Source organism: Perna viridis, chromosome 15, assembly GCF_037379345.1.
Source record: "Perna viridis isolate PV_CMFRI_1.1 ecotype Kerala chromosome 15, ASM3737934v1, whole genome shotgun sequence".
NCBI classification, from domain to species: Eukaryota; Metazoa; Mollusca; class Bivalvia; order Mytilida; family Mytilidae; genus Perna; species Perna viridis.
In genome coordinates, this window is record NC_142459.1 from 19877912 (window position 1) to 19890360 (window position 12449).

The 12449-nt window shown below is 32.8% G+C and overlaps 1 protein-coding gene across 3 annotated transcripts in view; it reads left to right on the plus strand.

Annotated features, from left to right (window-relative positions):
• Positions 1–12449, plus strand: part of LOC148597381 (protogenin-like) — a 28762-nt gene that overhangs the window by 9637 nt on the left and 6676 nt on the right. For 2 of the 3 annotated variants that reach the window (XM_088563100.1, XM_088563101.1), the window contains 6 exons: positions 558–719; positions 2457–2605; positions 5910–6033; positions 9084–9224; positions 10095–10250; positions 11623–11808. In XM_088563100.1, the coding sequence (XP_088419226.1) occupies positions 558–719; positions 2457–2605; positions 5910–6033; positions 9084–9224; positions 10095–10250; positions 11623–11808 (918 nt within the window). Of the gene's footprint in view, positions 1–557; positions 720–2456; positions 2606–5909; positions 6034–9083; positions 9225–10094; positions 10251–11622; positions 11852–12449 lie in introns of all 3 variants that reach the window. The other variant, XM_088563102.1, reaches the window with a different exon arrangement.

Below are 12449 nucleotides of genomic sequence, written 5' to 3' on the forward strand. Positions count from 1 at the left end.
GCTTCAAGCACTTCAAATTTGGTTCTATAGCATCACATTATTATTGCACTTTTTCATTTTAGTGTTGTCAACGAAGTAAATTCCACAATGCAAGTAAATTAAAGTTTGTCACATTATTTTCTTTAATATACTAACACTATGTCTGTCTTCATCAGGGTACAGATGAGATTGGTTTTAAACTTTCAAGTGAAATGTCAGAAGAGCCAGCCAGGAAAGTTCTAAAGGTGTCACAGGACAGTATAAGAGTCAGCTCTTCTGACAGTTCTACTACAAGGACCAGTTCTTTTGACTAGCAGATACGACTGTACACAAATAGTTCTAGAGGTAGAGCCGGGTCTATCAGAACTGCCGGAAGAGCTCCTCTGGACCTGTCCGAGAATTTTTCTGAGTTTGTCATAGAACTGTTCTCTGAATGTTCTAATACAGTTTTATAAGAGAACTGATCTTTATGTATGGTTTACTTAATATAGTCATTATTTCGAAAACGAATGAAAAAGACAAAAGATGATAAACAATAATTAATTGATAAATCCAATGATTATTTTCCTTTTTTGTAGATAATCGGAACATAGTTGATAGTCAATACAAGAAAATATTTGGAGGCAGCAATCTAAGGTTTATCAAAGTAGACAAAAAGATTGACGCTGGAAATTATGCATGTGTTGCTTCCTCGTTGGGTTTTCCGGTCGCCAAGGCTGTAACAAAACTCAATGTTCAAGGTGAGTAAAAATATATGACTATATCTTCTGTTTTTTAATAGGCGTGCGTGCATTGAATGGATTTCGATGAAGAAACAAACCAATTGAGCACAGAAACACTAATCCTGACATTATATCAAATTGGAAAATATTGGCCAATAATTTCTAAGCGTCAGCAGTGGGATGATTCATATGCGTCAAAATCAAAACATTTGGCCTAAAAGTGTTAGTAGAATGGACGAATTGCACTGATCTATATGTAATTTTTCCTATCAAATCAAAGAAGTTGAATTTACATTTAGTTATGATAACAAAGATATAAACAATATATAAAATTCACATATAACAAAATACAAAATTCCACTTCCATATCAAGACACTGACTTTACTGCACTTGTCTTCCTATTTCGATCCACTTTAGATGAGGAATGTTGTTGTTATGTTAAATAAGGTGTACTTATACTATTCACATGTTACAAATATGGTTTCTCCAACTGTTATACGGAAATCTGGTGAAATATCTATCTCCATATGTCGTATATACGTTATACCTCACGTGCAGCTGGTGCATTTAGTCCGAACACTTCTATGTTGTTTAATAAGCATATTTGGCTGTTTTCCAAATACATGTACAAATTACGACATCTGTCGATACTTAAACCGTCACCCGTCGGACAAGCGGGACTGTATGACCTACATTCATAAAAGTTACAACACTTTTGTAAAATCACATTAATTTGTAATATTTGCATAGACCATTATGCCAAATACACAAACACGCAGTTTACTCTATGTAATGTCTTTTACATGCAAATACAGTTATTGAAAGGTCAAACTTATTCACACACTCAAAAATCGATACACTTAATTTAAGTTCAGAATCATTTATGTCTCGGACTGGCTGTTTACATGACCTCATTTCACTCTATCTATTTTTTTTATCGTTACAATTAATAATAAAATAAAATGCTCATCAATAAAACAAATTCGTCGACTTTTCATAATACATTCTGCATTTCTCCGATAGAAAGGTGTAGGGTGTAAATCGATACAATGAATTTTTTTTTACAGTTACATTGCTAGGTCAAGTCACAATCAATTTTGAGTTTAGCAAAAATATATGCACCTTTCTGAAAATCAAATCACGACCATTGCTAGTCTCCATTCAGGGTCGATCTGAATATCTAAACTAGACTGTGTAATGAAAAAAATACTTACCAATAATAGTAAGCAAGGATCATTATCGGGCCAAAGACATCTAACTACCTTTCATAAGGTTGGCATCAGGTGCCCGCCCCCAACATCATGGTTCCGTGTAAGAAACTATTCTGGCTGTATTAAATTCATACCACTCATAAATCAGTTGTGTTACAATTCCTCAGTAAATCAAAACTATCTACAGCCATCTATACGGCAAAAAACGTACGACTGTGACTAATGAGGCAAAGACGATCAACATACAAAACTAAGCAAACCGTATTAAAACGGTAAACCTGAAGATAAGGGAAACAAGGCTTCACATAAAAAGCCTTAAGCACCAACAATATGTATTCCAACAAAAAAAAAACCAAAAACAACAACAAATAACAAACAGAAAAAAAAAACGTAAGTGACATCAGAACTTCCGGAAGGCAAATTGTTGTATGTTGTGTTTTTTTATGACATAAAAGAAAAGATAACTCACAAGAACAAAACGGCCGATTGACTAGGATATGTATGCAAGGCTAAAATTAATAGTTTTTTTTTCTTGTTATTCAGTGCCTCCATTCATGATAACAGCTCCTGTCAGTCTCACAGAACCAGTTGCCAGAAGGCTTAGATTACACTGTGAAGTAGGGGGAACTCCCAAACCGAAGGTCACATGGTATAAAAATGGAGAGAAGATCATACCTAATGGAAGACTCCAGGTAAGATATCCCCTTATTGTTTTATTGTTTTTTTTTTTAGAAAATAACCGACAATATTGTATTAATTGTGTTTCAGAATAATGTAAGCAGTTTATTATTCTGTTTGCATGTTTTATTTTACATGTATGATGATTCGTCGCATGTAACTGGCAAAGACAAACCAGAATTAAATAGGGACTACATAGTAACATTTTAACTTATAAATATGACAAAAAGAACTGTAATATGATGCTCGCTCCAATGACTTAACATGAAAAAGCTTTGTTTAGCATTAAATATAAGGAAGACTGGAAGCAAATAAAATAATACCGATTCTACACAAAAATTGTTTGAAAAAATGCTTCTTCATAAATTTATATGGATAGCCCGCCGTGAATATTTTTCTTACGCTCTTCTTGTGTGCCTATTTTCAAAGTCTGGTTTTGACCCTAGATTACATTTGTTTTCAGATTTCCACTAGAATCGTGGTTCTCTTGATTATTCGTGATAAGGTTTCTATTTTGTGACGTTAAAATACGTAGAAAAAGTTATTTCGAATTTTCCAGTCATTACTATTTTTCATTACACTTAGTATTATTATTTAGCGAAATTCACATACTGAAAGAGAAATCAAGGGAACCAAGATTGGGTATTTTCATAGTTTCTATATGAAAGTAAATCGTGTGCTATGATTATAAAGATACCATATGCTGGATTTGTGCATTCAGAACATTTTATTTTTTTAAATACGTATGCATAAAGTATTCTTAAGTAAGCGGCTTTTATCCATGTATATTAAATGATATATTTAAGGTTTGGTTATAAACCAAAACACATATCATAGTTATATTAGGTCTCGGGTTGTAGTAGTCACCTTCTCGTGGAAGCATATTAGCTGCAATTGATACACGTACAAGTAAATACTGTTATTATTCTAAAGCAAACAAAATACGTGTGTTTCCAGTATTACACCCTTAAAAAGACAGGGTAGTTAGGTAGGGATGTTTTATCTTACTTTTTTACAGGTCTATAAAAGAAGCGTTCTGAATTGAAAAGTGTTTATTAAAAAGTAAGGCTACACTATATTTAGCTGAACAAAATAGGGCGAGTAGGGTAATAGGAAACACAAATATATTTTTTTAAGTTTGGCCTAAACAAACATTATTTGGGAAGGTATACATGAATGACAACCTTCCAAATGCAGTGACTCAGGACAGTGTAGGGATGGGCTGCACAACAGCATGACAAATTAATATATTAGAAGATGGTTTTATAGCTGTAGCTAATGGTATGGAAAGAAAAAATGTACATTTGTACTTCATCAGACGCTCGGTAAAATAAGTATTTCTGGTTTTGGATTCTACGTGGACACTGTATTTCCGGCATGGATTGTATTGTGTGTATTGTGACAAAATATATTGAGTGTTAGTGCAGGTTAAGTGTATAAGGAATGTGGAGACCTCAAACGCCTACCATGTAGCATATTTCTAATTGGTATTATAAAGCGCAGTTAAAGTCATTAACTCAAGGTTTAATAATAATTGGAAATAAAATTAAGGGACACATGAGAAACAAAATATATGAAGGTCGTTTGACAACTTTGTTGTTGATAAGTGATGAAAAGGGAGATTACTCTTATACAATGTGGGTGATTATAGAAACGATTTGTATGCACTTTGGGAGAAAAGTACAAGACATTCCACCAGTGATTTATTCTTAAATGATAATTATTGATGTATTTTTTATAACATCTACTCTTCTAGAAATAAGTGTTGGTACATTCTGTGTAATATGAGGTTGAAATACACCAAGCAAGGCTAATAATTTGTCTTAGTTGACGCCAATTAATGGGCTGTTCAGCAACACAAAAATCTGTATGTTTGGTAAGAATACTTGTTTGAATTTTTTTTTTCTTATCAATTAATCACACTTTATTACCCAATACCTCTATAGGGGCAGTCAAATGAAACTCCCAAATATAAAACACTGTTTTATAGCAACCATACCATTTACTTTATATCACTGCATATTTTTAAAATTCATATGCTCCATGTTTAAGAAATATCATTAAAATATATTACTATGCATGTCCGCCCCAGTTTGATTCTTTAGGAGAATCAGTGTTAAGTGTCACTCTCCCTGAGAATCACTCAGGAAATAAAGCTTGTATGAAAAGAAACCACGATTTTGAAATATTAACTCGACCGTTTTCACCATTGAAAGAAAATAGACAGTATTTTACATGTCACTTTTGTTGATTTAGTTATAATTTCCTTCAAATACACCGTACATTTTACTGAATATTTCAATGGTAAATGACTCTGTTTAAAAACCTTATTTTTCTATATTTAGTTGAAAAAATACTGAGCAAGTCAAATGATGCAGAGATGAAATAATGTCCCTTTTCAAATGGTTAAAATATTCATGAGTAAATAATTGTATTGCCAAGACCGCGAGGTTTTTGACATGCATGTTACAGATTTTTGATATTTCGCCTGATTCTTTCTAAAACTTACAATTGTAAGCATGTAATATGAATATGATACCGGATAGAATGGTCGTCATCCTGAACTCGTGGATTGTCACGGTGTATTCATCTGCGCAATGAAAACAGATTTGTTCAACGTGTCATAGTTTTTTTCTCTTTCGCCTACCCTGGACTTGACATTTTATCAGCAACTCGGCGGGTGTCTCTAGAAAAGCAAAGGACGCTTACCCGACCGATGCATCTGGTCCATGCTCCAAGTTTTTTTGTAGAGTCCAAGCTGCTCATTTCCTGTTGTTACTTTGTATGTATATTTTAGTTACTTTATATTCTTTGTTGTGTATGCTTGGTGTTTTTCCCTGGATTACATTCTTTTGATTACCGCCAGAACCTTGTTTTTTTATTACTCTTAGCCTTATTTGCGCTGTCTTGTTCAACCTAGTATTCTGCATCATACAACGATAAAATTGGGAAGAGTAAGTGTAGCATCGGCATCCTCCCACAAGTAGATGCTGCTAAATTTGTAGGATGATAAATTACAAGTTTAGCTGTCCTAGGTTTTTAGCCTTGCTGTCACTATGAGGAATTTGTTTCGTCGAGAAAACAGGGCTTAAAGGTAATACTTTATCACAAGCCTTTGATAACGCCTAGCAGATTAGTATTTTCTTACATTAACAAATAATAATAAATGTAATCTACAATATCAAATAATGTCTATTCTGGGAATATTTTTAACACAATAGGTATAATTAATCAGACAAAAAATAAATTTCATAAATAATGTATTCAATTAGATCGACTGCTTTGTATTTTCTTTCTTTTTTATTGTCTTATTTTCAGATTAGACAAAATAATGATCTGGTGATAGACAGCGGCGTTAGTGATTCTGGTTACTACCAATGCCTTGCCAAAAATGATGTGGGTGTTGTCATGGCAACTGCTAGACTCCTTATATCATTGAAAGGTATCGTTAATACAAGACAACAAGACATATATCAACGAAAATTATAATTATCACCACTTCTTAAATACATTGTCTTTGTTCTTACAGATAATCATCATTTCAGTGAATTTATGCATTTGCCAATATAAACCAGATAAGATTTCCAACTTTCCAGTTTGTGTCTTTATATGGCCTTTGTTATATTGAAGTTTATTTAAAAATATTCCTTTTGACATTTTCCTAGAGTGTTTTTGTTTGTATCCATGTGCTATAATAACTGTTTTATCTCTGTATAAACATACGTGCCTTGATTATAAATCAGTAAATATGTCTTATTTGAAATTAACAGTGGCTTATTACTTGAATGCGGTTCATTTTATGTATATGTTAGAGGGCAAATTGGAAACCAGCATTGGAATTCTTATTTCTCCTATAACAAAGAGGAATTCCAATTTCTCCTAGGACAAATTAGAAATCCAATTCGGCTTAGGTGGATTGCCCTGGAAACCTTTCAGTAATATCCGGAATCCCCATGACTATTAAAGTTAGTGCGATTCAAGATCCTAGTAAGATTAGTACGATTTAGAATCCTCCTTTGGCAAAATCGGAGTTCCAATTTGCCCTTATAAGACTCCTGAGCCTAATGGATACCAATTTTCCATACAACTTATGATATATATCATTTTACTTATGGGTGCACTATACAGTTACATTAAGGCGCACTGTTTTGCACACCAAGTTATCCCCGTCAGATTTTGTAAAACTTCAAATTTAAAGTTGAAATTTGGTGGATATACTGCTTAAATGTAGTTAAACATTTATACATAGACATATGTAATGTATGTAATGGTAAACAGGTGTAATTAAAATGAAGAATGGTATCCGGAACGATTAATCCCTTGCTGTATTAGGTTCTCTCCTCAGCATCGGATGGCTGATTTTTAAAACACCCTTAGTTAGCACGAACTTTTGGAAATGTTATTGTGAGAGAATGAATCGAAAAGGGTCTTGTTATTTTAACCCTTTTCCCACCTACTCCATTCATGCTTTCATCCTGTGATAGTGCCTGATATTTGATAAAACATAGTATTTGGATGTTAGTTTTGGAAAAGCACCCCTGATTTGTACTAAAACTCAGAAATATTTTTTAAACTGTTAAAATCTAGGGCAGTAGTCAAAGGGTTAAAGTCAATAGAAAAGTCCGTTTATTCGATGAAAATGTTTTGGTAGAAACCGGAAACTTGGAAACCATTGCAATGGACCAAACGTTGTACGTTCTTCAGAAATGAAAGGTGTGTACGACCGAGAACAAAATTTTACTCGAATAGTGTACGGAAATGTCCTTCGTGTCTTTAGACATTATATCTTATGGCTGCATTCCACGACAAAGTCTTCACGATGTACTAAATAATGATCTTAATAATTGAGGAATTGGTTAACAAACAGTGTTTATAATCAAGGCTTGTCAGTATTTTTGTATAAATTTTTTAAAGTGTAATTATTCTTACCCAGTTTCAATCTGGTTAAGTACATAGATTGGGTATTTAAATAAGCTGATTCTAACAATGTATTCAGATTTTAGCCACAAATGATATCCCATTTAGCATTGTCGATAAATTGCACATACAAAAGCCCTTGTAAATGGAAGATGTTACCTGAATCGTCTTTGTTGACATCACTAGTCTTTATAAGATCATTTCTACTTAAGGATACGTCAGAGCGCAAAATCGAAATATGGGGTCCTGAGTCGATTATCGTGTAAGTAAATTGCCCGTAATTGTCTAAGTATTTATTAGTTACAGTATATACAAAAGATTTTTATCCGCATTATAATGCAAAAGTCACAAATGAGAGTTTGCTTGATTAGTACAAATGTTGATAAATGTTTTTTTTTTTCATTTGTTAAAATATATATTTGTTTATAGAGTTTTTAACTCATAGTCTGCAGTCATGCGACTCGAACTAAAAAAATGCATAATGGATAGCTTAACTTTTCAAATTAGTGAAATACAGTTAATAAGTCATTTTACAGTAAAATTGATAACAATAACACAATGTTATTGATTGCGAGTTTGAAAAACTATCTTCAATTACTTGATGTGTTGAGGACCGTGAATCGATTAAAAACAAATAAGACAAAACGCAATATCTATCTTTTGTAAACACCATTGCAGTTTTGGTCTCGTTCTGAAAATGTCATTTTCCTAGTCTTAAAGCTATATTTTCTTTGAAAAAGAAATTAATACTTACGGTATTGTCTATACTAGGTCTTATAATATAATGTGTATTTTATGTCCTAATTTAAAAGTGGGTCCAAAATTTAGTTTTGTTCTCCAAAAAATCACTTTAAGGGATATTTGACAATTATGTTTGTTTCTAGAAACGCAGATGTTGCTTATCTTTATCACTTCACAATACATGATTTGTTTTTCTCTGATAAATGCACCACTTCACTCTATGTCAGAAATCTATGTTGTGTCAAATATTCAAAAAAACAAAACAGAATCTTGATTTTTATCTCAATACTTGCTCCTACGCTTACCCTACCGGTGCACGTGGTCTATGCTCCCAGTTATTAGTGGAGTCCTAGTTACTCACTTGCTTTTGTTACTTTGTATGTATGATTTAAGTAACGTCATGTCCTATGTTGTGTATGTCTGTTTTTCATGTCTATTGTTTGTCCCCGGATAACATTCGCTTGATAACCGGTATAAACTCGGTTCACTTGATTAATCGTTCAAGTGTCCCATGATTTTGTGCCTATGAATCATTTTCATTCGATTGGTATTAAATGAAAGGAATTTCGGTACATGGCAAATGAATAGATCTAATCAGGCTAAATAATAGATATGTCTGTATCCTGCTACCCTGCCTACCATATTGTTTGCATATACCCTAAACATGTTACGGCTTTTTTTTAACTTTAAAAGTTTAGATTGTACCTTTACTGTCACTACCTTTTCACCTTTTTTAATGATAAAATAAAGCTTATCCATTGTTTCCCTTTTTTGCCTCACAACAGTTGAGTACCTATTAAACTTAATTCACATATTATAATTTTATATTTACAGATAAAGCCCCTAAATCACCAGAAAACCTGACCATCACAAAGGTAACCGACAGGAGTATCTGCCTAGAATGGTCAAAGTCTTCATATCCACCATGCTGCGCTGTTCTGGCATATACTGTACATCATCAAGCTCTTACTGATGGTAAAGTTCCAATCTAATTATTTTTTGAGCAGATTGAAATTTATGCAGTTCAATATTGTTTTGTTACTTGATAGAACACAACTATTGTCATATATCATAAAATACGTTTCCAATCAACCAAACAAACATGCATGTATTCAATACTTGCTTTGTATTATAACTTCTTATTTTGAATATTTTTCGATGTAATGTTTAAATGTATTTTGTAAGAATGAATAGATATCTTATCCATTCATTTCGCTAAAAAAGCAGTTTATCTTAACATACACATGTATAATTAATATTGAAATGAGTTTTACAGTATTACATTAAGTGGATGCATTGTTTTTAAGCGCTTTACAAAGTGATATAATTTATGGGGTTTGCAGTTTTACATTAATATTTATTTATTTCTTCATAAATTGTCAACATTGTAAGATGTTGGCTATGATTTTGAATGTATGTGACATTGGTTAACTGCCGGTCAAAGCATATAAGGTCATGGGTTAAATATTGCAATCCTCCTTAAAATATATGTGTATATTTATATACAGAATGTTACTTACCAAATTTTGTATCACATGTAGTATCAACCTGAGACTTCTTTATCACCGAAATTGCCATTGGCCGGCGGGATGATATAGGTCGTGGGTTGATATAGGGTATGCGATATAGGCCTAGGGTTTTGATAGAGGGTGTGCGATATAGTGTAGACGATATAGGGTTTAAACAAATACTTATTACGCATATAAAAAAATAATGTATACATATAATATATATGTATATCAGAGAGTGTCCACATTAAATCCATTTTATATCATATCTTTTGTCATCGACATCAATATTCTGTTTGCATATTGTTAAGGACGTATCAATCTGCTTGCATTATAGTAAAGTCCCTTTACACTAAAGATGTGACATTGGAAACAAAAGCCTGCATATACGACCTGAAACCATTCACTGACTACGATATTTTTGTAAGACCGTATAGTACTTACGGTGCAGGGACTCAGTCTGAAACTGTAACCGTCAAAACATGGGAATCAGGTAACGGCATTGTGTAGTTTACACCATTTACTGTAAGGCAGATAATGTTATCATGGCACATTTCAAGGATTTATTTCTGTGTTTTATTACTCAGAATTGTCCAATGCCAATAAGCTCTTGTCCTATCATTTTTATGTTTAATTTCTAACGCAAATTTGTATATATCAGCTAAACTACTAGAAATATTCGAACGAATGATTTTGAATTTTGCATGCTGCTTCAACATTTTAGTTTTAACCTTGTGTGGAATTTTTTTTTATGTTTTTGCATTTTCCCGGTATGTTTATTTTGGAAAATGTTAAGTTTTGAATGGACACATTTATATAATGATCGTAATGTTGTCCTGTCTTCATGCTTCTTGTTCGTAGACATTAAGTTAAAAAAAAAATTAAAGTAAGTTGTAAATGGATATGAATTATGCCTAACATTCCATACTATAGAACGCAGTTACTGTCTTTATAGTGTAGATAATTAATATGTTATGTCAAGATATCAGGACCCTTACCCTACCGGTGCACATGTCCATGCTCCCAGTTTTTAGGGGGGGGTCCGAGTTGCTCATTTGCTTTTTTTACTTTGTATGTGTGATTTTAGTTACTTCGTCTTCTTTGTTGTGTCTGTTTGTTTTCCATGTCTGGTGTTTTTCCCCGGATTACATTCTCTGTTGATTACGGCTATAACCTTGGTTCCCTTGATTATTCTTTATGTGTGGTATTTCTCCTTGATGCTATATTTTAGTACATCTACTCCATGTCCCACTTTCTCCGTTATGGCAACAATGTGAACTGTTTTGTCGATAGCACAAAGTTACTAATTTAGTAAACGTAATCACATGAAGTGTGAGGGCATCCACATGATATACTGTTATTTCAACATAAAGAAGAAAGTAGAGGCAAAAAGAGTACTTAATCATGTACTTGAACTTTAAGATTGTGTTACTCAGGTAGTTATATATATAAGTTACTATTGTTTCATTTTTTAGGTTTGTTTCAATTAATAATAATTTGTTTGTGTTTAGGTAAATTACTTTACATTTGACATAAATTTAAAAAAGCCACCTTAATTACCCTTCAACTTAACATTGTAATTGAACTGAAGACAGTTTAAGTGTCATGTCAAATTATGACTTTTATTTGGTTTGGCGGTTCATAGGAATTACCTTGTAAATATATCAAGTTATCTGTCCATATACCATGTGAGCACTATTTGATTTTTTTTGTATTGTTTGTTTGTTATATACATGATGGAATTAGACGTACTCTAGTTCAAAAGTTCATAATAAATTTTAAGAAAAATATGAATTGTTTAACACTTTCAACTTTCGTGTGCGTTAAGTTGTATGCTTACTTTTGACCGATTGTATTCCTTTTAGTGCCTGATAAAACGCCAACTGTAACGGTATCCAGTTTTTCGCCAACTACCATTGACATCGAGTGGGACAAAATACCTACAGAAAAAAGCAACGGTATCCTTACAAGGTACCAGGTCTTCATATCAACTGGGGATCAGATCACAATTGAAGACATCACCGGTGCCTATAACAGTTATACTGCTACTGGTAAAGCCCTTTATTAACTAACAATTTGCAGTACAGTTGAAATGTAAGAATTATTAAAAGTTGCTAGAACTTTAAATAAAAGAGAAATATCATTTCAGCTCACATTTCAGTAAGTGACATCACATTACCTCTGTCGTCATCTGACACTTAGCATGCGTGTTCCTTGGGGTATCCTGCAAACATTTCGTTTACGGAAAATATAGCAACAGCTCGTTAATGAGTTATTTTATAGTGAGTTCAAAATTACATATATTTTACTATTTTTTTTTTCTTTTTAATCATACATTAACTCACCTGGCCGTAGGCTAAGTGAGCCATTGAATTCAATTGGCATCCATCGTCGTCGTTGACTCCGTCTATCGTCGTTAACAATTTGTTCAAACATCGTTTTCTCTGAAACTACAAAATGGATTTGGATGAAACCTAAGATGAATGTTCCTTACGGTATCCTGCACAAAAATACCGTTTTGATTTTTGATGTGTTAAAAAAGACGTTACTGCCATTATTAAAAATATAACATAGTGGTCAGACACCAGTCTGTTTTTAACATGTATCTCCAAAACCGTTAGAATTCAGCAAAATTAGGTAAAAAATATTTAGCATGATGAGATCTATCTGTGATCGAATGATTGTGAAAAGT